This window comes from Callithrix jacchus, chromosome 15 (assembly GCF_049354715.1).
Source record: "Callithrix jacchus isolate 240 chromosome 15, calJac240_pri, whole genome shotgun sequence".
Classification (NCBI taxonomy): domain Eukaryota; kingdom Metazoa; phylum Chordata; class Mammalia; order Primates; family Cebidae; genus Callithrix; species Callithrix jacchus.
Window position 1 is genome coordinate 87,508,317 of NC_133516.1, and position 27,679 is coordinate 87,535,995.

Here is a 27,679-nt window from a genome sequence, read left to right on the forward strand (position 1 = left end):
CACCATCATAAAGAAGGAAGCAGCAGTTCACAGGGGAGGTATACTGGGAAGACATAGTTTTCCACCATACTCTCTTTTAAATTACAAACATGCTGAAATCATTACAGCTGTCGTGCTAGTCATGTTTATCCTAAAAACAATCTAGCAAAATATTCAACATAGAAAGGTTGGCTGAGGAAGAGGAACTCAAGATGGTGCTGTGAGAACAACCCAGGATTGAAGCTCTCGGTTAATCCGCGGAGAGGTGAGTCAAAGCTGCATTTTCAGACTGATCTTTGTTGCCCACAGAATGGGGAAATTCCCAAGTATAAAGGAGATGCGGGACACCAGGCAGAGGCTCTGCCTGGAGAAGCCGGCAGCTGGGGTGGCGGCAGCCGGCCCTACCCAGAGATCCCAACAGGGTGCGCTTGTCCGGGTGCCCTGTTGAAATGGCAACCTGAGACTTGAGGGGGCTGAACTTGAGACTGAAAGAAACTTGGGCAGTGGGCCAGCCCAGGGGATTGCAGGGACACAGCGTGTGGGATAGCGCAGTGGGACAGACAAAACGGCGATTCCAAACTCTCGCCATGGAGACGGTCCCTGAGGCGCTCCGTGGAAGAGGGGCGTCCACCATTACCGAGGCAACCCGCCCCGACTGAGACACACACCCACTGCTGACGCAGCCTGCAGTTGCCGAGGCAACCCGCCCATACTGAGATACACGCCCACTGCTGATGCAGCCTGCCGTTGCTGAAGCAACCCGCTACAACAGACAGACTCCGCTGCAGGGCATAGACTGTGGTGGAGACCACAGCAGAAGAGCAAGAGCCTGCAGCAACAGGGCGAACCTCACAACAGGAGGGCGGAGCCTCGGCAGTCAAGTAGTGATTAGACTGCCTCCTAGCTGGGCAGGACACCTCAACAGACATCCAAAAACAAAGCCCCAACCCCCCAAGACAGAGCATTTGAGAAAAAAAGGGGATTTTTAATGAGCTCTGTTGCAGCAGAATCAAACATAGCAGCCTAACAGCCCTGAATGAACAACAGAGCTCACAGCTCAGCAATTGAGCGCCTATAAAGTACAGACTGTCTCCTCAAGCAGCTCCCTGACCCCTCTATATGCAAAAGACTGACATTTGGCAGGCATCATCCTGGGACAAAGATAGCAGAAAAAGAAACTGGTAGCATCCCTCACTGTTCCGCAGCTGCTATAGGTGCACCCCAGACAAGCAGGGCCTGGAGTGGACCTCAGCAGTCGTACAGCGAAGGGGCTAGACTGGTAGAAGGAAAACCAAGTAACAGAAATACTTCATCACCAACAATCTGGGTGTCCACTAAGAGACCCAATCAAAAAGTCAGCAACTACGCAGACAAGTGGATAAATCCACAAAGATGGGAAGAAACCAGCACAAAAAGGAGGAAAACACCCGAAACCAGAACACCTCCCCTCCTAGAAAGGACCAAAACTCTTCACCAGCAAGGGAACAAAGCTGGACGGAGAATGACTGTGATGAAATGACGGAATTAGACTTCAGAAGGTGGATAATGAGAAACTTTTGTGAGCTAAAAGAACATGTATTAAATCAATGCAAAGAAACTAAGAACCTTGAAAAAAGATATGAAAAAAGATTTGAGGAAATGATGAAAAGAATGGATAACTTAGAGAGGAATATGAATGAACTAAAGGAGCTAAAAAACACAATACGAGAACTTCGTGAAGCATGCACAAGTTTCAATAGCCGAATTGACCAAGCAGAAGAAAGAATATCTGAAGTCGAAGATCAACTCAATGAAATAAAATGAGAAACCAAGATCAGAGAAAAAAGCTCAAAAAGGAATGAACAAAGTCTCCAAGAAATGTGGGACTATGTGAAAAGACCTAACCTACGTTTGATAGGTGTACCAGAAAAAGACGAAGAGAATGAATCCAAGCTGGAAAATACTCTTCAGGACATCATCCAGGAAAATTTCCCCCACCTAGCAAGACAGGCCAACACTCAAATGCAGGAAATAAAAAGAACACCACAAAGATATTCCGCAAGAAGAGCAACCCCAAGGCACATAATCATCAGATTCAACAAGGTTGAAATGAAGGAGAAAATACTAAGGGTAGCCAGAGAGAAAGGTCGGGTCACCCACAAAGGGAAGCCCATCAGACTCACAGCAGATCTCTCGGCAGAAACACTACAAGCCAGAAGAGAGTGGGGGCCAATATTCAACATTCTTAAAAAAAAGAACTTTCAACCCAGAATTTCATATCCAGCCAAACTGAGCTTCATAAGTGAAGGAAAAATAAAATCCTTTGCGAACAAGCAAGTACTCAGAGATTTTGTCACCACCGGGCCTGCTTTACAAGACCTCCTAAAAGAGGCACTACACATAGAAAGGAACAACCAGTACCAGCCATTCCAAAATCACACTAAATGCTAAAGAGCATCAACATAATGAAGAATATACAACAACTAACGGGCAAAACAACCACTTAGCATCAAAATGGCAGTATCAAATTCACACATAACAATATTAACCTTAAATGTGAATGCACTAAATGCACCAATCAAAAGACACAGACTGGCAAATTGGATAAAAATCCAAAACCCATCAGTGTGCTGTATTCAGGAAACCCATCTCACATGCAAGGATACACAAAGACTCAAAATAAAGGGATGGAGGAAAATTTACCAAGCAAATGGAGAGCAAAAAAAGCAGGAGTTGCAATTCTCATCTCTGATAAAATAGACTTTAAAGCAACAAAGATCAAAAGAGACAAAGAAGGCCATTACATAATAGTAAAAGGATTGATACAACAAGAAGAGCTAATGATCCTAAACATATATGGACCCAATACAGGAGCACCCAGATACATAAGGGAAGTTCTTAATGACTTACAAAGAGACTCAGACTCCCACACAATAATAGTGGGAGACTTTAACACTCCACTGTCAATATTAGACAGATCAACCAGACAGAAAATTAACAAGGATATCCAGGGCTTGAACTCAGACCTGAAGCAAGCAAACCTGATAGACATTTACATAACTCTCTACCCCAAATCCACAGAATATACATTCTTCTCAGCACCACATCACACCTACTCTAAAACTGACCACATAATTGGAAGTAAAGCACTGCTCAGCAAATGCAAAACAACTGAAATCATAACAAACAGCCTCTCAGACCATAGTGCAATCAAGTTAGAACTCAGAATTCAGAAACTGACCCAGAACCGCACAGCTTCATGGAAACTGAACAACTGGCTCTTGAATGTTGACTGGGTAAACAATGAAATGAAGGCAGAAATAAAGAAGTTCTTCGAAATCAATGAGAACGAAGACCCAACCTGCCAGAATCTCTGGGACGCATTTAAAGCAGTCTCTAGAGGAAAGTATATAGCAATAAGTGCCCATATGAGGAGAATGGAGAGATACAAAATTGACACCCTATCATCAAAATTGAAAGAGCTAGAGGAGCAAGATCAAAAAAACTCAAAACCCAGCAGAAGACAAGAAATAACTAAGATCAGAGCTGAACTGAAGGAGATAGAGACACGAAAAACCCTTCAAAAAATCAATAAATCCAAGAGCTGGTTTTTTGAAAAGATCAACAAAATAGACAGACCACTAGCCAGATTGATTAAAAATAAGAGAGAACAACTAAATAGATGCCATAAAAAATGATAAAGGGGAAATCACCACAGACTCCACAGAAATTCAAACCATCATCAGAGAATATTACAAACAACTCTATGCACATAAACTAGTAAACCTGGAAGAAATGGACAAATTCCTGGACTCCTATGTCCTCCCAAGCCTAAACCAGGATGAAGCTGAAACTATGAATAGACCAATAAAAAGGTCAGAAGTCGAGGCAGCAATTAAGAGCCTACCACACAAATAAAGCCCAGGTCCAGACAGGTTCACAGCCGAATTCTACCAGACACACAAAGAGGAGCTGGTACCATTCCTTCTGAAACTATTCCAAATAATTCAAAAAGAGGGAATCCTTCCCAAATCATTTTACAGGACCAACATCATCCTGATACCAAAATCCGGCAGAGACCCAACAAAAAAAGAAAACTTCTGGCCAATAACCATGATGAACATAGGTGCAAAAATCTTCAATAAAATATTGTCAAGCCTATTGCAACAGCAAATCAAAAAATATATTCATCATGATCAAGTAGGATTCATCCCGGGATGCAAGGCTGGTTCAACATACCCAAGTTTATAAACGTAATTCACCACATAAACAGAACCAAAAACAAAATCCACATGATTATCTCAATTGACGCAGAGAAGGCATTTGACAAAATTCAGCAGTCCTTTATGCTAAAAACCCTCAATAAACTCGGTATCGATGGAACGTATCTCAAAGTAATAAAAGCTATTTATGACAAACCAACAGCCAATATCATACTGAATGGGCAAAAACTGGAAGCATTCCCTTTGAAATCCGGCACTAGACAAGGATGCCCTCTCTCACCACTCCTATTCAGTATAGTACTGGAAGTTCTAGCCACAGCAATCAGGCAAGAAAAAGAAAAAAAGGGTATTCAAATAGGAAAGGTGGAAGCCAAATTGTCTCTATTTGCAGACGACATAATAGTATGCCTAGAAGACCCCATTGCCTCAGCCCAAAAACTCCTGAAACTGATAAGCAACTTCAGCAAAGTCTCAGGATATAAAATCAATGTGCAAAAATCACAAGCCTTCCTCTACACCAATAACAGACTTAAAGAAAGCCAAATCAAGAACGAACTGCCATTCACAATTGCTACAAAAAGAATAAAATACCTTGAAATACAACTCACAAGGAACGTAACGGACCTCTTCAAGGAGAACTACAAACCACTGCTCAATGAAATCAGAGAGGACACAAACAGATGGAGAAACATTCCATGTTCATGGTTAGGAAGAATTAATATCGTGAAAATGGCTATACTGCCCAAATTAATTTATAGAATCAACGCTATCCCCATCAAGCTACCATTGACTTTCTTCACAGAACTGGAAAAAACCACCATGAACTTCATATGGAACCAAAAGAGAGTCTGCATAGCCAAATCAATTCTAAGCAAAAAGAACACAGCAGGGGGCATCACACTACCGGATTTCAAACTATACTACAAGGCTACAGTAATCAAAACAGCATGGTACTGGTACCAAAACAGAGATATAGACCAATGGAACAAAACAGAGGCACCGGAGGCAACACAACATATCTACAACTATACAATCTTTGATAAACCTGACAAAAACAAGCAATGGGGAAAGGATTCCCTATTTAACAAATGGTGTTGGGAAAACTGGCTAGCCATGTGCAGAAAGCAGAAACTGGACCCCTTCCTGACACCTTACACTAAAATTAACTCCAGATGGATTAAAGACTTAAACATAAGACCTGGCACAATAAAAACCCTAGAAGAAAATCTAGGCAAAACTATCCAGGACATAGGAGTAGGCAAGGACTTCATGAACAAAACACCAAAAGCAATGGCAACAAAAGCCAAAATAGACAAATGGGACCTAATCAAACTCCACAGTTTCTGCACAGCACGGCAAAAGAAACAGTCACTAGAGTGAATTGGCAACCAACAGAATGGGAAAAAATGTTTGCAGTTTACTTTACAGGAAAAAAACAAACAAGCCCATTCAAAAGTGGGCAAAGGATATGAACAGACACTTCACGAAAGAAGACATATATGAGGCCAACAATCTTAAGAAAAAATGCTCATCGTCACTGGTCATCAGAGAGATGCAAATCAAAACCACATTGAGATACCATCTCACGCCTGTTAGAATGGCGATCATTAAAAAATCTGGAGACAACAGATGCTGGAGAGGATGTGGAGAAAAAGGAACACTTTTACACTGTTGGTGGGAGTGTAAATTAGTCCAACCATTGTGGAAGACAGTGTGGCAATTCCTCAAGGCCTTAGAAATAGAAATTCCATTTGACCCAGCAATCCCATTACTGGGTATATACCCAAAGGACTATAAATCATTCTACTATAAGGACACATGCACACGAATGTTCATTGCAGCACTGTTTACAATAGGAAAGACCTGAAATCAACCCAAATGCCCATTGATGATAGACTGGATTGGGAAAATGTGGCACATATACACCATGGAATATTATGCAGCAATCAGAAATGATGAGTTTGTGTCATTTGTAGGGACATGGATGAATCTGGAGAACATCATTCTCAGCAAACTGACACAAGAACAGAAAATGAAACACCGCATATTGTCACTCATAGGCGGGTGATGAAAAATGAGAACACATGGACACAGGGAGGGGAATACTAAACACTGGGGTCTATTGTGGGACAGAGGGAGTGCCAGTGGGAGGGGGAGGTGGGGAGGGATAGCCTGGGTAGAAACAGCAAATGTGGGTGAAGGGGTGAAAGCAAACAAAACACAGTGCCATGTGTGTACCTATGCAACTGTATTGCATGCTCTGCACATGTACCCCAAAACCTAAAATGCAATAAAAAAATAAGAATTTAAAAAAAATAAATAAAAATAAAATAAAAAAGAAAGGTTGGCTGATTGCTTACAGCCAACTTCTCTCTTTGCCCAATCCTGTTTCTTTTCCTTCTTCAATAGATGCTAATCCTGAGAGTTTTATTCTGTGTAGTGTATACTTCCTGTACATTAATTTCCATCTCAGAGTCTGCTTCCCAGTAACCTGACTTGCAACTTAATCCCTTTTAAGAACCTAACAAAAGATACGGCTAGAAAAAAATTACCACATAAACATTTAATTTTATATAAATTTGGAGCATCCACAACACCCTTCTTCTCATGTTGGATGGTAAGAGGACAGTCTATTTCATTTTGTAAATAAAGGAAGTTATTCTCAGACGTACTTGTAATGTAATTAGCCTAACGTCATATAATCACTCAATAGAACAACTAAGACTATATCCTATTCTCTAGTCACATTTTTCACCATCTTGAGAAGTTTGGAGCATTTAACTATTTCTAAATTTTTAATTATTCAAATTAACCTAACAATTGTGGAAAATATATCATGTTCCAGATATCATGCTTAATGTCTATCCTCTACTATTTTGTTAAATTTCAGAGGAAACTTTTAAAGCTGACACAAGATTACCATTTTGTAAATGGCAAAACTGAGGCTTACAGGTATCTTTTCAGAGGTAGTAAAAGAGCCAAGATTCAGTAGTCTTTTTATCGAACTGGTTCTGCTAACAGCAATACTGTACACATACATTGGAAATATTTTGGGGTATAATACATTTTATTGATTTTTCCATATATTATAGAGCTATACAACAGAAATCTTGCACAAAATCTGAAAACTTGAACTCATTTCAGATGGTTGGTTCATTAGTTCAGCAAACAACACTTATCAAGTGCTTACTATATGCCAAGAGCTTCAACAATGACCAAAAAAGGCATGGTCTCTGACTATAAGAAATTTATAGATTAGCAGAAATATAGACATTAAATTATTATAAGTGTAATTTAGTTTAATTAATGCCAAGCTTCACTTTGTATCAAATTATGATAAAGTATACAGTGTTTTAAAGATATTTAATAGGGGTACCTAAAATAGAATCAGGAGGTTAGAAAAGACTTTCCTGAGGGAGCAGCATTCAGGCCAAGAATTAAAGATGAGTACAGGAGAATCCATTGGATTTAGATATATTCAGTACATAAAATAAAAATAAAAGAGATGGGTCTATTTTTTTTAGTGAAGAACAACCATATGCCTGGGTTCTTAGTAGTTTTGATTACCCCTGCCTCCATCTGTTCTGTTTTGAGCATGTTTTATCTCGTTTATAGTATGTTTTTACCATGTTTGCTCTCTCTTCTTCAGTTCTTTAATTATTCTCTTTGATGAATGAAAATTAAGTATTAGTAGTAGTTCTCATTTTCTTTTTGGTATAAGCAGCCATTTCTGTGGAATAATTTGAGGAAAACACTGAAAGCAGTCTATGTAATACTTCACCATCTAACTCTCCCTTCACTGCCTTCCCAACCCAACACACACAGCTATAACATACCTCCCACTCAGCCTCTTCATTCACTTAAGTACTTATTACTTTTCATGGTCCTTATTTGGAAAGGCAAATCCTTCTAGGAGTCATTATAAATAAAGCCCCTAAATCAGGCTGAATTATTTAATCACATTTCTCCTTATAACCCAGAAGAACAGGTGTCAGCAACCTGCCCAAACATTTGAAACACTGAATCCCTGACATTGCTCAAGTCTTAGAACCCAGTTGCTATGATCTGCACATTTGTGTCCCCCAAAAATCCATAAGTTAAAACCTAATTCCTAAGATGATGATATTAGGAGGTAGGGCCTTTGAGAGGTGATTAGGACATGAGGGCAGAGCCCTCAGTGAATAAAATTAGTGCCCTTATAAAAAGAGGTCCCAGAGAACTAGCAAGTTTCTTCTGCCATTTGAGACATGTAAAAGGTACCATCAATGAAACAGCATGGGGATCCTCAACTGAGTCAACAGATGCCTTGATCTGAACTTCTCAGCCTCAGAACAGTGAGGAATAAATTTCTGTTATTTATGAGCCACCCAATATATAGTATTTTGTTTTAGTTGCCAGTGCAGACTGAGACACCCATATTCCCCCTCTGTGCCTTTTTTCTCTATCTTTGGTACTTTGCAGTGTCACTCAGAAAGTTGCAGAACAGTGTTCAAACTATTGATGGGGCATTCTCTGCTCTCCTGGCAAAGTAGCCAGGCATTCTCACCATCAGCTAAGTGACCTTCATATCTAAGAAGGAGAGCCACTCAAACCATGCTTATCCCCTGGGCCCACCTAATAAGGACTATTTGTCTCTATTGCATGATCCTATGGTCTAAAGTAATACATGACCCGAGAAACTAAGAAAAGTTTAATACATTGACAAGAATTAGGGAGAAAAATAATCTTACTGGGATCTTACAATTTCCATAATATTTATGTTCTTTAGCTGTAAAATAAGATCACTGGCCAACCCAGCCAAAAAAGATCTCTTCCAGCTAGGGTGGCCAACTTGTTCCAGTTTGCCTAAGATAGTCCTGATTTTAAAACTAAAAGTGTCACACCCTGGAGACCCTCTCATTTCCTAGCAACCCAGGATAGTTGGTCATCCAGTTTTCTTCTCCAGTCCATGATGAGGTCCTAACTCACCATTTGATTGATATACACATATTTAGATTCATTTTTTTGGTTTTAAAAGTAATGTTTCAACTTCATCATGCTTAATTTCAGCAGAAATACAAATAATTCTGTCTCATTTCTCACATGAGCTTTAGCCTATATATTGTGCAATGTTGGTTAATTCAGGCAAATGAATGCTAAAAGGGTAGAAAGTTGACATTATTTTATTTCTTTTTTTTTTCTGAGACTGAGTCTGGCTCCATCGCCAGGCTGGAGTGCAGTGGGGTGATCTCAGCTCACTACTACCTCTGCGTTCCAGGTTTAAGCGATTCTCCTGCCTCAGCCTCCCAAGTAGCTGGGACTACCTGTGTGCATCACCACACTCAGCTAATTTTTGTATTTTTTTAGTAGAGATGGGTTGGCCAGGATGGTCTCAATCTCTTGACCTCGTGATCCACCCACCTCCACCTCCCAAAGTGCTGGGATTATGGGTGTGAGCCACTGCACCCAACTGACGTTTCTTTTCTTTGTGAACTTTTTGGCTATGCCCCACTGCATGTTTGGAGCCCAGTGTGTGGCATGGGAGCTGTGATGGGCCTTGGAAAACAATGACATGATGTCATCAGAGGTTTCTCAAGAGCTGCTCTCTCAGCATCATGTACTTGACAGAGCAAAACAATGCATATGGTCTAAAACCAAGGGTCAGTATCTGTAAATTTTACACAAATTATCATTATTATTTGAGATTCATATTAATGCCATTTTTGTAATTATTCCAAATTATTTCATTTTACACTTTATGCTTAGAAAGAAAGCAATGACTTCATCTTTAGCTACTATTCTGAAATCAGTCATAGTGACTAAAACCCCTTGTTCTCATCACAAAAGAAAGAAATCAGGTGACCTATGCTCTGACCTATGACTTGATATTTACAAAAGCGAATTATAGGGTGGGCCAACTTCCCTTTATCATTCAGAGACATTTGGTAAAGCTCTACTCTTTAAATTTTTTTAAGTGGCTTAGAGGGCAATTTAGGGCTGTGTACAGTATGATTACATCTAGAAAGAAATAGTTAATTTGGAATTTTGGCCATCAACATTGATTTTCTCAAAATCAATCAAGTATAACATGGAGGCTGTATAAGTCAGCAATTAAAATCAGTGTTTCACTAACAAAATGAAATCAGTTGTCTACTGGTCTGGTGGGTAGAGCTCATAGATATAGAGATACACAGTCTGAGACCTTCTGCATTAAACCTTTCTCAGTTTTCACCACCACTCCCTCTACTACTGCGTCAGCAAGAAAAGGACTGCAGCAACTGTGTACTACTTAAACTGTAAAGGTTAGTTGGCTAATAAAGAGATGAATGCCCCCAAGATAGAGCACAGTCATACATCCCTGTACTGCATATAACTTATTTACCTTTCATTATAATTGTTATGATTATAAACAGTTTAAAAAGGGTAAAAAATCAGAAGAGAAGAAAAGCATTAGGTAATCAAAACAATGATGCAAGCACTCAGCATTGCTCTTTCTCCCTAAGCTTCCCCTGGCAATCTTTTTCTCAGGCTAAGAGTAAAGGTCTGATTCCTTTTGTTCATTTCAGCCACCGCCCTTAACAGTCTGAGTCTGAGCAAGACTGCCACGCCCAATCAAGGGACAAAGGCAGAAATAAGGGGAACTCTGGGAACAGAGACAGCCTGACTTCATTTATACCTTTGTAATATGTTGGTCTCAGTGGCATGAAGGTACAAATCAGCTACTATCTCTATGAACAAAAAACCAAAACACGGGCCTTAAAATTTACATCTATGTTTTAAAACGCTTTCTGATAAAAGTATTCTTTTCCTAGAAAGAAAGAGATGTGGCCAAAGTGGTCTCTGATTTTCAGAAAAAGGGTGAATGCTGCCCCCTTTTGACTGAGCGCAATATATACCGTGTATCCATAAACCTGAAACATAATGCAATGCACAGCGAGAATAAAGATCCTATTTCTGTAATGAGAAATCTGATTAAATATTGGAAACTGGAAGGTATAAAAGGGCTTAAAGTTTATCGAGTAAAAGTCTCAAGGGGGCTTTTCTAGTTTCTTGGAAGATTGGTCATCCTTCATCCAGGTTTCTATATTGTTTTAGTTGTGCCTCTTTTGTAGATTCTCAATTCTGTCTGGAATGATCATTTGAGTTTACTGCACTGCTTCTCCCACTAGTGACAGACTCCTTGAAAGACTGAACTACATTTTTAAATTTTGCCTGTGTAACTGCCACAGTACCTACAAAGACTTGTGCATAGTGAGTTCTCATAAATAAATGTATATTAAATAGAAATATCTAGATGAGGTCATCATAGTTTGTAGTTGTGAATAGTTCACTCTTTATAAAGCTAATGAGTCTATCTGGGTTTCAAGTTGACATTCACACAAATGGTGCCATACTTTAACTCAGGAAGTACAAACTTTTATGCACACATAGCTGGCTTATTTACAAATTATATGCATCTATTAGTGAACTGTCTTATAAGTTAAAACATAAAAATTAAACAAGAGGAAAAAAAGTTAGTCACACTATGTAAAAACATAACATTAAGTGAAAGAAACTAGGCACAAAAGAGAGCATACACCATGATTCCATTGACATAAAACTAAAAAACAGGCAAAACTAATGTATAGGCATATCTCAGAAATATTGTGGGTTCAATTCCAGACCACCATAATAAAGAAAATATTGCAATAAGATGAATTTCACAATAAAGCAGTCACATTAATTTTTTTGTTTCCCAGTGCATATAAAAGTTATGTTTACATTGCCAGACACAGTGGCTCACATCTGTATTCCCAGCACTTTGGGAGGCCAGGGTTAGTGGATTGCTTGAGCCCAGGAGATCAAGACCAGCCTGAGCAACGTAACAAAACCCCAGCTCTACAAAAAATACAAAAATTAGCTGGGCATGGTGGTGTGTGCATGTAGTCCCGAATACTCAGGAGGCTGAGATGGGAGGATGGCATGAGCTTAGAAGGCAGAGGTTGCAGTAAGCCAAGATCATGCCACCACACTCCAGCCTGGGTAACAGAATGAGACTCCATCCCCCCCAAGAAAAGTTTAATTGACACTATACTACAGCCTATTAAGTTTTTAATGGAATTACATCTAAAAAACAATCTACATACTGTAACTAAAAAATGCTAGTGTCATCTGAGTTGTAATCATTTTGCTGGTGTGGGGTCTTGTCCAGATGTTAATGGCTACTGATCAGGGTGGTGGTTGTTGAGGGTTGGGGTGGCTGTGGTAATTTTTCTTTTTTCTTTTTGTACCAAATTTCTTTATTTGATGGAATGGTACAAAGAACTTAAGTGGATCTTTTGGTACAACTTATAGAAAAGGCAAAGGAAACCCCAATATGCATGCACTGCCTCGGTGACTAGGGAAGTCACCTTGTGGCTATGGGGAAATTAGCCTAAGGCTTAGCTTTCATTATCACTGTCTCCCAAGGTGTGCTTGTCAAAGAGATATTCTGCCAAGCCAGACTGGGTGCTCCCATCTGGCGCAAGTTGGTCATGTGGTCACCCAATTCTTTGATGGATTTCACCTGCTCATTCAGGTAATGCATCTCAATGAAGTCACACAAATGGGGGTCAGTTTTGTCAGTGGCCATTTTGTACAGTTCCAGTAGTGACTGATTCACACTTTTTTCCAAATGTAATGCACACTCCATCACATTCAGCCCTCTCTCCCAGTCATCATGGTCTGGTTTCTTAATATCCTGGAGGAAGACGCGGCCACCTCATTGGTTCTGCAGCTTCATCAGTTTCTCGGCATGTTCCCTCTCCTCGATATTGGTGAAGAAAGTACTTGGCAAAGTTCTTCAAAGCCACATCAACCCAGTCAAAGTGGTAAGACATGGACAGGCAAACATAGGAGACGTAGAGCTCCAGGTTGATCTGGCGGTTGATGGCGGCCTCTGAATCCTGGTGGTAGTTCTGGCGCACCTGCGAAGGTGATGCGGTGGGGTGGTCCAAGCACACGGTGTGGAGGTGACAGAGGGCTGGCTGTGGGCGGGCAGCCGGCTGGGGTGGGGGACGAGCGCCAGTTCCGTCCAAGCACTGTTGAAGCAGACAACTGCGGCAACTCTCGGCGAAGAACATCTCGGTAATTTCTTAAAGTAAGACAACAGTGACATTTGACAAATTTATTAACTCTTCTTTTCACAAAAGATTTCTCTGCAGTATGAGATAATGTTTGATAGCATTTTACCCAGAGTAGAACTTCTTTGAAAACTGGAGTTAATTCTTTCAAGCCCTACCACTTGATTAACTAAGTTGACGTAATATTCTGTCTTCTGCTGTCATTTCAACAATGTTCACAGCATCATCACTATGAGGAGATTTTATCTCAAGAAACCACTTTCTTGCTCATCCATAAGAAGCAAATGCTTATACATTCAAGTTTGATCACAAGATTGCAGCAAATCTGGCTGCAATATCTTCAGGTTCTACTTTAAATTCTATTTCTCTTGCTATTTCTGCCACATCTGCAGCTACTTCCTTCACTGAAGTCTTGAACTCATGTCATCCATGAGGACAGGAATCAACTTCTTCCAAACTCTTGTTAATGTTGGTATTTTGACCTCTTCCCATGAATCATAAATGTTCTCAATGACATCTAGAATGGTAACTCCTTTCCAGAAGGTTTTTAATATAGTTCGCCCAGATCCACCAATGGATTCACTATCTGTGGTAGTGACATCTTTAAAACTGCATTTCTTAGATAGTAAGACTTAAAGTCAAAATTACTACTTTATCCATGGGCTGCAGAAAGCATGCTGCTTTAGTCAGCATTAAAAGAATATTTATCCTTTTGTACATCTCCATCAGGGTTCTTGGGTCTGAGTTAGGCGTACTGTCAGTAAGCAGTTATATTTTAAAAGAATTTTTTTTTTCCTGAGCAGTAGGTTTCAATTGTATGCTTAAAATACTCAATAAACCATGTGATAAACAGATGTGCTGTCATTCAGGCTTTGTTGTTCCATTTGTAGGGCACAGAGTAGATTTGATATAATTATTAAGGGTCTTAGGATTTTCAGAACAATAAATGAACTGACTTCAACTTAAAGTCATCAGTTGCATTAGACTCTGAGGAGTCAGCCTGTTCTTTGAAGCTTTGAAGCCAGGCTCTTTCACTTCTTTTTTTTTTTTTTAATCATTTGTGTGTTCACTGGTGTAGCACTTTTAATTCCTTCAAATAATTTTCTTTGCATGCACATCTTTGTTAACTGTTTGGCTCAAGAGGCTTCTGTTTGCACCTATCTCAGCTTTTGACATGACTTCCTCACCAAGCCTAATCATTTCTAGCATTTGATTTAAAATCAGAGTTGTGCAAAGCTTCCTTTTTTTTTTCTAGTTGGACACTTAGAGGCCATTAGAGACATTGCAGGGTTATTACTAACCTAATTTCAACACTGTTGTGTGTCAGGGAATAGGAAGGCTTGAAGAGAGGGAAAGAGACAGGAATGACCTGTGGTAGAGCAGTCAGAACATGCATAACATTTATTCGTTAAGCTTGACATCCGATATGGGTATGATCTGTGGTGTCTCAAAACAATTACGATAGTATTATCTTGGTACAAAAGTAATTGTGGTCTTCGCCATTAGAAGTTACGGTGAAACCACAATTACTTCTGCTCCAACCTAATAATATCAAAGATCACTGATCACAGATCCCCATAAAAGATATAGTAATGGGAAAGTTTGACATATTGCCAGAATTACCAAAGTGTGACATAGAGACACAAAGTGAACACGTTGTTAGAAAAAAATGGTGCCAATAGACTTGCTATACGTAGGGTTGACACAAACCTTCAATTTGTAAAGAACACATTATCTATGATGTGTGATAAAGTGAAGTGTGATAAAACAAGATATGCCTGTGTAGAGTTAGGAGTCAGGACAGTGATTAACTTTGGGAATATTGATTAGAAGGAAGAACAGCATGACTTCTATAATGCTACTCAAGTTTTATTTCTTGATCTTGATGTTGACTGCACAGGCATGTACAGTTTGTGAAAACTTATTAAGATATACACTTATGTGCACTTACCTGTATATATTGTACTTAATTTGAAAATGTGGGCCAGACATAGTGCCTCACACCTGTAATCCTAGCACTTTGGGAGGCCAAGGTGGGCAGATCACCTGAGGTCAAGAGTCCAAGACAAGTCTGAGACCAGTCTGGCCCACATGGTGAAACCTCGCCTCTACCAAAAATAGAAAAATCAGCCAGGCATGGTGGCATGTGCCTGCAGTCCCATCTACTTGAGAGGCTGAGGCACAAGAATCACTTGAACCCAGGAGGCACTGATTGCAGTGAGCCGAGATCATGCCACTGCACTCCAGCCTGTGTGACAGAATAAGGCTTTGTTTTTTTTTTTTTTTAAAAATTACACAATATTTCTTTCAGTGTAGGGGACAAAAAACAGGCAACCTAGATAACTGAACTGCATATTTCCTGGGGTGCATGCCCGTTTTAGATACCTCTGCTTTAATTAGTGAAGTTAAACTTTTTCAGCTTCTGGTCAGACAGGAAGACATCTTCAATATGCAAAGATTCTCTATCAGGAATGCCTTACATCAGTTCCTAGTTGCTATAGCAACTACAGGGCACCTATTCTCCTTGAAAAGAAGTATGTTCCTCTTTCTGCTCCTTTTGGGTCCCTAAGACATTAATGCTCACTTGGGAAAGTGATTTCATGCATGTGAACCTAACTTCTTGGATAAAAGACAGCACTTTTACAATGATGAACTTTATCTCTGCCTCTCTCAGCCTCAGATTCTTTATCTGTAAAATGGCCTTGTAAGTTCTTGAGAAGAAGATTTACCACATTAAAATTTGATGAAGACAGGGCCTGGCAGCTGTTGATCTTTAAGAAATTTAAATTCTTAGAGAAAATGCCATGCTCTCAGAGTCAGAAGTTCCACATTTTAGGCCTGATTCAGCCAATCACTATGGTGAAAACTTAAGAACATCACTAAATCATTTTGTGTCTTCCTTACCGCCAACTGTAAAATGACCAGGTGGCCTTTAAGTCACAAAGGTATGCACTTAGATGTAAATAAAGATGAAAAGAACAATACAAAACTCTGCCAGCTGGTGAGTAAAGGTTCAGTTTATCCCTGCTGCATGATTAGAATTTTATGACTTGCTGGACACTTGCTTCCTTGGCTTTTCACTTTATTACAACAATTTCCTGTAATAGTATAATTTCCTGTTTTGTTCCTTGCCTTCCTTTTACCTTGTTTTACCACATTGTGTTGTGGTAAAGATTTTTTTTTGGAAAAAGGACTCTAAGGAGACCCTAAGTCCTTTGTGACCTCTTAGCTCTGCTAACAAGACACATCCTCTGACACACTGAATGAAAATGACGGGAGTAAGAGCAAATAAAAATGAGTTGGCCTATGTTGAAAGGTGCAGCATGGAGGGGATATTTTAGAAGGAAGGATGTCAGCTATTACATTTGCAGAAGCAGAGTAGAACAATAGAAAGCAATTGCTATTAAAAAATGAACTGGAGATGATGCTATTCAAGAAAAATCTGAAATAGCTTAAGCAGAAAAATGCTGGTCAGAACAACAGATTAGACCTTAAGCATAAATCTCCCTTTAGAGAATAATTAAGACTTCAAGCCAGGAGGAACACTGTTAGAGATAGATGGCACAACTCCAGAAATTATACTGATGCCTATACTTAAATATTTAGTAATAATCGTATATGAAAAGACATATATAAAAGGTGTTGGAAGATATATAGAGATTCTATGCACTTTTGAATTCAAGACTCTGGGATGATTAGAACTAAAGAAACAAAAGACTATAAAACTGTTGATATGCAGCCTTTCTTACTTATCTCATTAATAGTGAGACAAGAGCTAAGTAGAACTAAGATTAGACTATGTTAAAGACAGAGTGATGGATCAATATAATTGCAAAGAAGAAATATAAGACAGAGAAGAAAATGGGAAATTAGAGTTAGCTTTCAAAGACAATGAAAGTAACAAAGAGAAGCAGCCCAAGATAAGTATCCTTGAAGAGAAGAATAGGTAACAAAAACGCAGTTATCTTCATCTGGGAAAGGCTGAAAGGCCAGTGCAAATGTTAGAACTGTCCACAGGAAAAATCAGGGGTGAGATGAGCTGGCCTAATTGACAGTCTGAGAGTGGTTGTTTTAAGCTTACTTTGGATAATCCAGCATATAAATACTATCTAATTCAGGTGAAGAAGTTGCTTTAACAAATGATAAAGACTGTTGTCAGAGAAATTCACTTTGTCATGTAAAGCAAGGATTTTTGGGCTGCTGGGAAAAGCTTATGAACTCCTAAAGCTGTATACTCCACCAAAGTACACATGTGAGACACTGGTAAGGGGTTTCTGAATATCCTGAATGCAATTAGAACTATTAGATGAAATAGTTCCTAGACCCATGGTTCTCAAACTGTATTGTAAATACACCTTGGGATTTTTTAAAATGCAGATTCTCATTTACTAGGTCTAAAGCCTGAGAATTCTGCATTTGTAAGAAGCTGTTAGGTGATACCCATACCCAGGTAATGCCCATATCTGGATGATGACACACTTTTTGTATCACAGTAAACATGCACATTTTAAAAGGGAAAAGAAACATGAATAGCATGAGACATATATCAAATCATCATTAATTTTAGAGGTTGAATGGTTCATTTAACTAAAAAAAGATAACTAAATACAATTCCAGACCTCCAGAAGTTCACCATCTACTTGAAGACACATTACATTGTAGCTGTCCACATGACTAAGCACTACAGTAGAAGTATGATTATGGTGCTTTGGAGCACAGAGCCAGGGAGAGCCAGAAATGGGGGGGAAAAAAAAAGAAACAGCATAGAGGCCAGGTAAGCAGTTTAGTATTGCTTAAGTGCAGAATTTATTTAGATAAGGCAAGAAGATGAGGATGGATAGATAAATAGAGTTCAATGAAGGCCTGTTTCTCTATCCTAGAGGAATTTGAACATTCTTATAAGTAATGTTAAGCCATTGAAGTGAACAAAGATGACATAATTGGATTTCCATGTATAAACAGCCATTCTTACCTATGGTGTAGGGTATGAGTTGTGACTGTGGTTGGGCCCAGAGATGGGTAAACTATTTTACTAGTTTCATCAAAAAATAATGAAGGCTTGAAGTAAATCAGTGGCCATCAGAATAAAGAGGAAGGTGAGACTAAACAATATGTATTTAAGCAAGCTGCCAGAGTACCAACCAACATTCCAAATGAAGTACTCCACAAAGAAACCTTCAAATAAAGAAAAAAGATTGTTCCCATGCTTATTCTACAGAAACCAAATTAATAGTGGTTCATATATTTTAACTTATGTCTATAACATAATGATTCATTTTGAGCAAGTAGGTGACAATGGCAGAAAAATACATAAAATGAACCAGAATTTTAACATAAAAGAGCTAGAAATATCACATGCTATCCTGGCATCCTAAATGAAGGGATGGAAAGAAGCTGCCATTTTTTTTTCTGCAGTCTAAACCAAGAAAAGCTTTGTCCTAAATATGCAAAGAAAGGGAAAGCCTACTTAAGCACTAACTATGATACTTGAATTTAACCATCAAACAATGAACAATGTGGAGATGGATTTAGAAAAAATGTATTACTACATAACGGTTGCTGCCACAGGCTCCATTTATCTGAAAAAATATTTTTTAAAAACTTAAGGTCATGGCAGCAACCAAAACTGTTATCTGTATCAGGCCTTTATTAATATCATCCCATGGAAGAGGTTTTTTTCAATTCTCCTTGAGAGGGGCCCAAAAGTACCTTCTATAAACAACTAGCATAATTAAATTTACCATTTGTGGATACGGGCCATACAGTTTCCTGTCCTGGCCCCTCATGTTCCTGGATGCTTACGTCTCTATTAATACTGCCTTCCTCAGTATTAGCTTGTGGCTACATTCATCCCTCCACTGGCATCCCAGCTACTTTCTCAGAAGTCAACACTTCTTCTAATCGCTTTTAGACATTGCTGTTCTCCCTACCATTCCTTTGAGACCCCAGAACACACCTACTAGACTCAACTGGGTAAAAGGTCAGTGGATTCCCTGCCTTCTAGCACATGCAGGCCTTTGCATATTCCTTTCTGCCACACGGCTCTGCTCTCACTTACATAGTCTTCATTTGCTCCCATCCTGACTCCCACAGAATATTTGCCTCTACTCTTATCTATGTCTTCCCGCCTTCTATTACCAGGTTCAGTTCCTACTCCTACCTTTGGACCTTACCTGCATAGCAAAATCCCATCTAAAACTCCTCTTATTGGAAATGATAGTGCTACTTTTGATTGAGAAAAGACTTAGTACTCAACTGAAATTACTTAAATGTATTGGAAAAGATAAATGCTATATATAAGATATGAGTAATGTCAGGCTAAGTTTGCTGAGTATTGTACTTCAAATGCAAGCTGAACAATGCAAGGAGGTGGAGGCAGCAGTGAGGCATGATCGTACCACTGCTCTATAGTCTGGGTGACAGAATGAGTCCCTGTCTCATTAAAAAAAAAAAGTCAATGACTTAAATAAAAATACAAAGTACCTCTTTTCTTTCTATCTTGGCTTCTGTGATATTACTCTTCCAGTTTTATTTCTGTGTCAGTTTTCTATTGCTGCCATAACAAATTTAGCAGGTTAAACACCCATTTAGTATTTCACAGTGAGTGGGTCAGAAGTCTTGGAACAGAATGGCTCAGCTGGATTCTCTGCTAAGGGACTCAAAGGCAGGAATCAGGCTAAGGCTCTGGGAAACTTTCTGCTTCCAAATCCATTACAGTGTTGATAGAATTCAGTTCCTTGTGACTGTAGAAACTCGTTTTCCTATTTCTTTGACATATGATCCCCTTAATCTCTACATCAAAGAGGACATTTCTAATTCTCAAGCTTCAGATATCTGACTCCTCTTTAACTATCAGGCAGAAAATGATATCTGCTTTCCAGGGCTTATATGAGTGGATTAGGTCCACCTAGAAAATACAGGAGAAGCTCCCTGTTTTAAAATCAACTGATTAGCAACTTAAAATACATCTTCAAAGACCTTTTTGCCATGTAATATAACATATTTATAGGAGTAATTCTAGGTGGTGAAGACCATGAAGGCCAAAATTTTGTCTAACATTCTGTATCACTGCAACTCTTCCTTGGACTCCACCATTAGCCCATCTCTATCTGAACTAAGGTTTTCAACCTTGACTGCATATTATAATTACCTGGAGAGCAATTTAAAAAATGGATGCCCAGTACTCAAGATCAACTAAAGCAGAATCTTTTTTTTTTTTTTTATTGCATTTTAGGTTTTGGGGTACATGTGAAGAACATGCAAGATAGCTGCATAGGTGGAAGTGTGATTTGCTGTCTTCCTCCCCTTCACCTATATCTGGCACTTCTCCCCATGCTATCTCTCCCCAACTCCCCACCCCCCGCTGTCCCTCCCCTATTCTCCAAAACAGACCCCAGTGTATAGTGCTCCCCTCCCTGTGTCCATGGGTTTTCATTGTTCAACACCCGCCTATGAGTGAGAACATGTGGTGTTTCATTTTCTGTTCTTGTGTTAGATTGCTGAGAATGATGTTCCCCGGGTTCATCCATGTCCCTATAAAAAACACGAACTCATCGTCTTTGCTCCCCACATTTTCCCTGTCCAGTCTATCATCGATGGGCATTTGGGTTGATTCCAGGTCTTTGCTATTGTAAACAGTGTTGGAATGAACGTTCATGTGCATGTGTCCTTATAGACACATTTATAGTCCTTTGGATATATACTTAGTAATGAAATTGCTGGGTCGAATGGAATTTCTATTTCTAGGTCCTTGAGAAATCACCACACTTGTCTTCCACAATGGTTAAACTAATTTACATTCCCACCAACAGTGTAAAAGTGTTCCTATTTCTCCACATCCTCTCCAGCATCTGTTGTCTCCAGATTTTTTAATGATCGCCATTCTAATTGGCGTGAGATGGTATCTCAATGTAGTTTTGATTTGCATTTCTCTAATGATCAGTGATGATGAGCATTTTTTCATATGTTGGCCTCATATATGTCTTCTTTTGTAAAGTGTCTGTTCATATCCTTTGCCCACTTTTGAATGGGCTTGTTTGTTTTGTTCTTGTAAATCTGTTTGAGTTCTTTGTAAATTCTGGATATCAGCCCTTTGTAAGATGGGTAAACTGAAAATATTTTTTCCCATTCTGTTAGTTGCCTGGTTGCTGATTCACTCTAATAACTGTTTCTTTTGCCGTGCAGAAGCTGTGGAGTTTGCTTAGGTCCCATTTGTCTATTTTGGCTTTTGTTGCCAGTGCTTTTGGTGTTTTGGTAATGAAGTCCTTGCCTACTCCGATGTCCTGAATGGTTTTGCCTAGATTTTCTTGTAGGGTTTTTATGCTGTTAGGTCTTATGTTTAAGTCTTTAATCCATCTGGAGTTAATTTTAGTGTAAGGTGTCAGGAAGGGGTCCAGTTCTGCTTTCCGCACATAGCTAGCCAGTTCTCCCAACACCATTTATTAAACAGGGAATCCTTTTCCCATTGCTTGTTTTTGTCAGGTTTATCAGATTGTATGGTTGTAGATATGTTGTGTTGCCTCCGATTCCTCTGTTCTGTTCCATTGGTCTATGTCTCTGTTTTGGTACCAGTACCATGCTGTTTTGATTACTGTAGCCTTGTAGTATAGTTTGAAGTCCAGTATTGTGATGCTTCCCGCTGTGTTCTTTTTGCTTAGAATTAACTTGGCTATGCAGGCTCTCTTTTGGTTCCATATGAAGTTTAAGGTGGTTTTTCTAGTTCCGTGAAGGTCACTGGTAGCTTGATAGGGATAGCATTGAATCTGTAAATTACTTTGGGCAGTATGGCCATTTTCACGATATTGTTTCTTCCTAACCATGAAAATGGAATGTTTCTCCATCTGTTTGTGTCCTCTTTTATTTCGTTGAGCAGTGGTTTGTAGTTCTCCTTGAAGAGGTCCTTTACATTCCTTGTTAGTTGTATTCCTAGGTATTTTATTCTCTTTATAGCAATTGTGAATGGCAGTTCATTCTTGACTTGGTTCTCTTTAAGTCTGTTATTATTGTATAGAAATGCTTGTGATTTTTGCACATTGATTTTGTATCCTGAGACTTTGCTGAAGTTGCTTATCAGTTTCAGGAGATTTTGGGCTGAGACGATGGGGTCTTCTAGATATACTATCATGTCATCTGCAAATAGAGACAATTTGGCTTCCTCTTTTCCTATTTGAATACCCTTTATTTCTTTTTATTGCCTGACTGCTCTGGCTAGAACTTCCAGTAGTATATTGAATAGGAGTGGTGAGAGAGAACATCCTTGTCTAGTGCCAGATTTCAAAGGAAATGCTTCCAGTTTTTGCCCATTCAGTAGGATATTGGCTGTTGGTTTGTCATAAATAGCTTTTATTATTTTGAGATACGTTCCATCGATACCGAGTTTATTGAGGGTTTTTAGCATAAAGGGCTGTTGAATTTTGTCAAGTGCCTTCTCTGCATCAATTGAGATAATCATGTGGTTTTTGTTTTTGGTTCTGTTGATATAGTGAATTACGTTTACAGACTTGTGTATGTTGAATCAGCCTTGCATCCCCGGGATGAATCCTACTTGATCATGGTAGATAAGCTTTTTGATGTTCTGTTGCAATTGGCTTGCCAGTATTTTATCGAAGATTTTTGTGTCTATGTTCATCATAAGTATTGGCCTTAAGTTTTCTTTTCTTGTTGAGTCTCCGCCTGGTTTTAGTATCCGGATGATGACTGTCTCATAAAATGATTTGGGAAGGATTCCCTCTTTTTGGATTATTTGGAATAGTTTCAGGAGGTATGGTAACAGTTCCTCTTTGTGCGTCTTGTAGAATTCGGCTGTGAACCCATCTAAACCTGGGCTTTTTTGTGTGTGGTAGGCTCTTAATTGCTGCCTCAACTTCAGATCTTGTTATTGGTCTATTCATGGTTTTGACTTCTTCCTGGTTTAGGCTTGGAAGGAGGCAAGTGTCCAGGAATTTATTCATTTCTTCCAGGTTTACTAGTTTATGTGCATAGAGTTGTTTGTAATATTCTCTGATGATGGTTTGAATTTCTGTGGGATCTGTGGAGATTTCCCCTTTATCATTTTTTATTGCATCTATTTGGTTTCTCTCTTTTTTTTTTTTTTTTTATTACTCTGCCTAGTGGTCTATTTTGTTGATCTTTTCGAAAAACCAGCTCCTGGATTTATTGATTTTTTGAAGAGTTTTTCTTGTCTCTATCTCCTTCAGTTCTGCTCTGATCTTAGTTATTTCTTGTCTTCTGCTTGGTTTTCAGTTTTTTTGATCTTGTTCCTCTAGCTCTTTCAATATTGACGATAGGGTGTCAATTTTGGATCTCTCCAGTCTTCTCATGTGGGCACTTATTGCTATATATTTTCCTCTAGAGACTGCTTTAAATGTGTCCCAAAGATTTTTGTATGTTGTGTCTTCGTTCTCGTTGGTTTCGAAGAACTTCTTTATTTCTGCCTTAATTTCATTGTTTATCCAGTCAACATTCAAAAGCCAGTTGGTCAGTTTCCATGAAGCTGTGTGGTTCTGAGTTAGTTTCTGAATTCTGAGTTCTAACTTGATTGCACTGTGGTCTGAGGGACTGTTATGATTTCCGTCCTTTTGCATTTGCTGAGGAGTGATTTACTTCCAATTATGTGGTCAATTTTAGAGTAGGTGTGATGTTGTACTGAGAAGATTGTATATTTTGTGGATTTGGGGTGGAGAGTTCTGTAAATGTCTATCAGATTTGCTTGTTCCAGGTCTGAGTTGAAGTTCTGGATATCTTTGTTAATTTTCTGTCTGGTTGATCTAATATTGACAGTGGAGTGTTAAAGTCTCCCACTATTATTGTGTGGGAGTCTAAGTCTCCTTGTAAGTCATTAATAACTTGCCTTATGTATTGGGATGCTCCTGTATTGAGTCCGTATATATTCAGGATTGTTAGCTCTTCTTGTTGCATAGATCCTTTTACCATTATGTAATGTCCTTCTCTGTCTCTTTTGATCTTTGTTGCTTTAAAGTCTATTTTATCAGAGACGAGAATTGCAACTCCTGCTTTCTTTTTGCTCTCTGTTTGCTTGGTAAATCTTCCTCCATCCCTTTATTTTGAGCCTTTGTGTATCCTTGCATTTGAGATGTGTTTCTTGGATACAGCACATTGATGGGTTTTGGCTTTTTATCCAATTTGCCAGTCTGTATCTTTTGATTGGTGCATTTAGCCCATTTACATTTAGGATTAATATTGTTATATGTGAATTTGATACTCCCATTTTGATGCTAGCTGGCTGTTTTGCCCATTAGCTGATGCAGATACTTCATTTTGTTGATGCTCTTTACCAATTGGTATGTTTTTGGAATGGCTGGTACTGGTTGTTCCTTTCTATGTGTAGTGCCTATTTCAGGAGCTCTTGTAAAGCAGGCCTGGTGGTGACAAAATCTCTGAGTACTTCCTTGTTTGTAAAGGATTTTATTTTTCCTTCACTTATGAAGCTCAATTTGGCTGGATATGAAATTCTGGGTTGAAAGTTCTTTTCTTTAAGGTTGTTGAACATTGGTCCCCACTCTCTTCTGGCTTGTTGGGTTTCTGCCAAGAGATCTGCTGTTAGTCTGATGGGCTTCCCTTTGTAGGTAACCCGACCTTTCTCACTGTCTGCCCTTAGCATTTTCTCCTTTATTTCGACTCTGGTAAATATTACGATTCTGTGCTTTGGTGTTGCTCTTCTTGAGGAATATCTTTGTGGTGTTCTATTTCCTGGACTTGAATACTGGCCTGCCTTGTTAGGTTGGGGAAGTTTTCCTGGATAATATCCTGAAGAGTATTTTCCAACTTGGATTCATTTTCTTCATCACATTCAGGTACACCTGTCAAACGTAGATTAGGTCTCTTAACATAGTCCCACATTTCTTGGAGACTTTGTTCATTCCTTTTTGTGCTTTTTTCTCTAAGTTTGCCTTCTTGTTTTATTTCATTGAGTTGATCTTCGACCTCTGATATCCTTTCTTCTGCTCTGTCAATTCAGCTGTTGAAACTTGTATATGCTTCGCGAAGTTCTTGTGTTGTGTTTTTCAGCTCCCTCAATTCACTAATATTCCTCTCTAAGGTGTCCATTCTTGTTATCATTTCCTCAAATCTTTTTTCACGTTGTTAGTTTCTTTGCATTGAGTTAGAACATGTTCCTTTAGCTCACAGAAGTTTCTCATTACCCACCTTCTGAATTCTTATTCTGTCATTTCATCACACTCATTCTCCATCCAGCTTTGTTCCCTTGCTGGTAAACAGTTGTGATCCCTTGTAGAAGGAGAGGTGTTCTTATTTTGGGTGCTTTCTTCCTTTTTGCACTGGTTTCTTCCATCTTTGTGGATTTATCCACCTGTGTAGTTGCTCATTTTTAAGTTGTGTCTCTGAGTGGATGTCCAGGTTGTTGATGATGATATTATTTCTATTTCTCAGTTTTCCTTCTAACAGTCTGGCCCCTCTGCTGTAGGACTGCTGAGGTCCACTCCAGGCCCTGCTTGCCTGGAGATCACCTGCAGCAGGTGCAGAACAGTAAGGGTTGCTACCAGTTTCTTCTTCTGCTATCTTTGTCCCAGAATGATGTCAGTCTGATCAGTCTTTTGTGAGGTGACTCTTTGGATATACAGGGGTCAGGCAGCTGCTGGAGGATAGTCTGTTCTTTATAGGAGCTCAAGTGTTGAGCTGTGAGCTCCGTTGTTCATTCAGAGCTGCGAGGCAGGTACGTTACGTCTGCTGCAGCAAAACTCACAAACTGCCTTTTTTTCCCCAAGTGCTCTGTCCCAGGGAGTTAGGGCTTTATTTCTAATTATCCGCTGTGGTGCTGCCCAGTTTTTTTTCTTTTTTCTGGGCTGCCCTGCCCAGCAAAAAGGCATCCTAGACTCTGCCTGCAGAGGCTTTGCTGAGCTGCTGTAAGTTCTGCCCTGCTGCTGGCTCTGCCCCACTGCTGGCTCCACCCTGCTGCTGTGTGAGCTTCCCTGCAGTTCTGTTTATATGGGTGTGGTTAGAACTGCCTCAGCGATGGTGGCCCGCCTCTGTAATGATGGACTCTCTCTGTTATGGCGGGTTGCCTCGGCAATGGCAGGCTGCCTCGGCAATGGCAGGCTGCCTCAGCAATGGCGGACTACCTCCGTAGGGGTGGACTGCCTCGGTAATGGAGGACACCCCTCCTCCACCGAGCTGCATGATCCTGGGTTCAGCTGTGCTTGCTGTGAAACTCTCAATCCCAAGCGTTTCCAATTGCTGTTTTGTTTGTTTTTGTGGAAGTAGGACATGCCGAACCTGATCACCTGGCTCCCTGCCTCAGAGCCTCTTTTTTTTTTTTTTAAGTTGAACAGTTGACTGTCTCCAGGGTGTTCCAGTCACCTGCTGAAAGGGCACCGGAATCTGTGTGATTTCCCATGCGGCGACTCACTGCACCGGCTGTAACAATGGCACTGCCCAGGAATCTTCTGGCCTGTCTCAATTTCAGACCCATTTAATCAGGTGAATGGGTGAATCTGCCTTCCCGGAGCGCCAACTGCCAGCTTAAAAGGGCAACCAGACCAGTGTATTTTGTATGGAGAGCCGCCGCGCTGTGGCGCTGGCAAAACAGCTGTGCTGGCTGTAACAGCTGCGCTGGCGACCCATAGAGCTCCTCTGCCTGGGAATTTCCTGGTCTGTGGGCAATAAAGATCCATCTGGAAATGCAGCATCCACTCACCCTCTGTGCTTTCTCTGGGAGCTGTATTCCTGAGCTGCTCCTAAAGGGCCATCTTGGATCGAACTGCAGCAGAATCTTTTAGGTAGGGCTGCCTCAGTGGTTTTCAGAAAATTTCCAGGTGATCCTAATGGCAGCCTAAACTAAGAAGCATTGATCATTATTCCTTTCCTGAATCAGTTTATCAATCGATACACAATAAGTTAGTAATCATCTTTGTAATAATAATTCTTCAGTCTGCATCTTTATCTCTAATCTTTCTTTTTTTTTTAAGATGTAGTTTCACTCATTGCACTTACCCAGGCTGGAGTGCAATGGCACGATCTTGGCTCACCACAACCTCTGCCTCCTGGGTTCAGGCAATTCTCCTGCCTCAGTCTCCTGAGTAGCTGGGATTACAGGCACACGCCACCATGCCCAGCTAGTTTTTTGCATTTTTAAGAGAGACGGGGTTTCACCATGTTGACCAGGATGGTCTCGATCTCTTGACCTCGTGATCCACCCGCCTCGGCCTCCCAAAGTGCTGGGATTACAGGCTTGAGCCACCGCGCCTGGCCTTATCTCTAATCTTTCTTTCTTCATTCCAGACTCAAATTTCCAAAATGGCTACTGATGAGGAAATTAGTCCTTCCGTGGTCAGATCTTTTGTGTCACATGTTCTAAAAATTTAAATCACAGCTAAAATATATCTTTAATATTTTACTCTCCTAGGAAACTACTGCAACCTATTTTATAAACAAAGTACTTAT

At 39.8% G+C, this 27,679-nt stretch overlaps 1 protein-coding gene across 36 annotated transcripts in view; it reads right to left on the minus strand.

Annotated features, from left to right (window-relative positions):
- Positions 1-27,679, minus strand: part of LOC128929808 (uncharacterized) — a 399,873-nt gene that overhangs the window by 328,877 nt on the left and 43,317 nt on the right. For 16 of the 36 annotated variants that reach the window (XR_013527633.1, XR_013527629.1, XR_013527626.1 and 13 more), the window contains one exon: positions 26,934-27,073. The exons of 16 other annotated variants lie outside the window; for them this stretch is intronic. Coding sequence is in view for 5 of the 20 variants with exons in the window: in XM_078352129.1 (XP_078208255.1) it covers positions 26,934-27,073 (140 nt within the window). In the remaining 15 variants the exon portion in view is untranslated. Of the gene's footprint in view, positions 1-12,408; positions 13,273-26,933; positions 27,074-27,679 lie in introns of those variants that run through there. 4 more of the 36 variants (XM_078352133.1, XM_078352131.1, XM_078352130.1 and 1 more) reach the window with 1 other exon arrangement.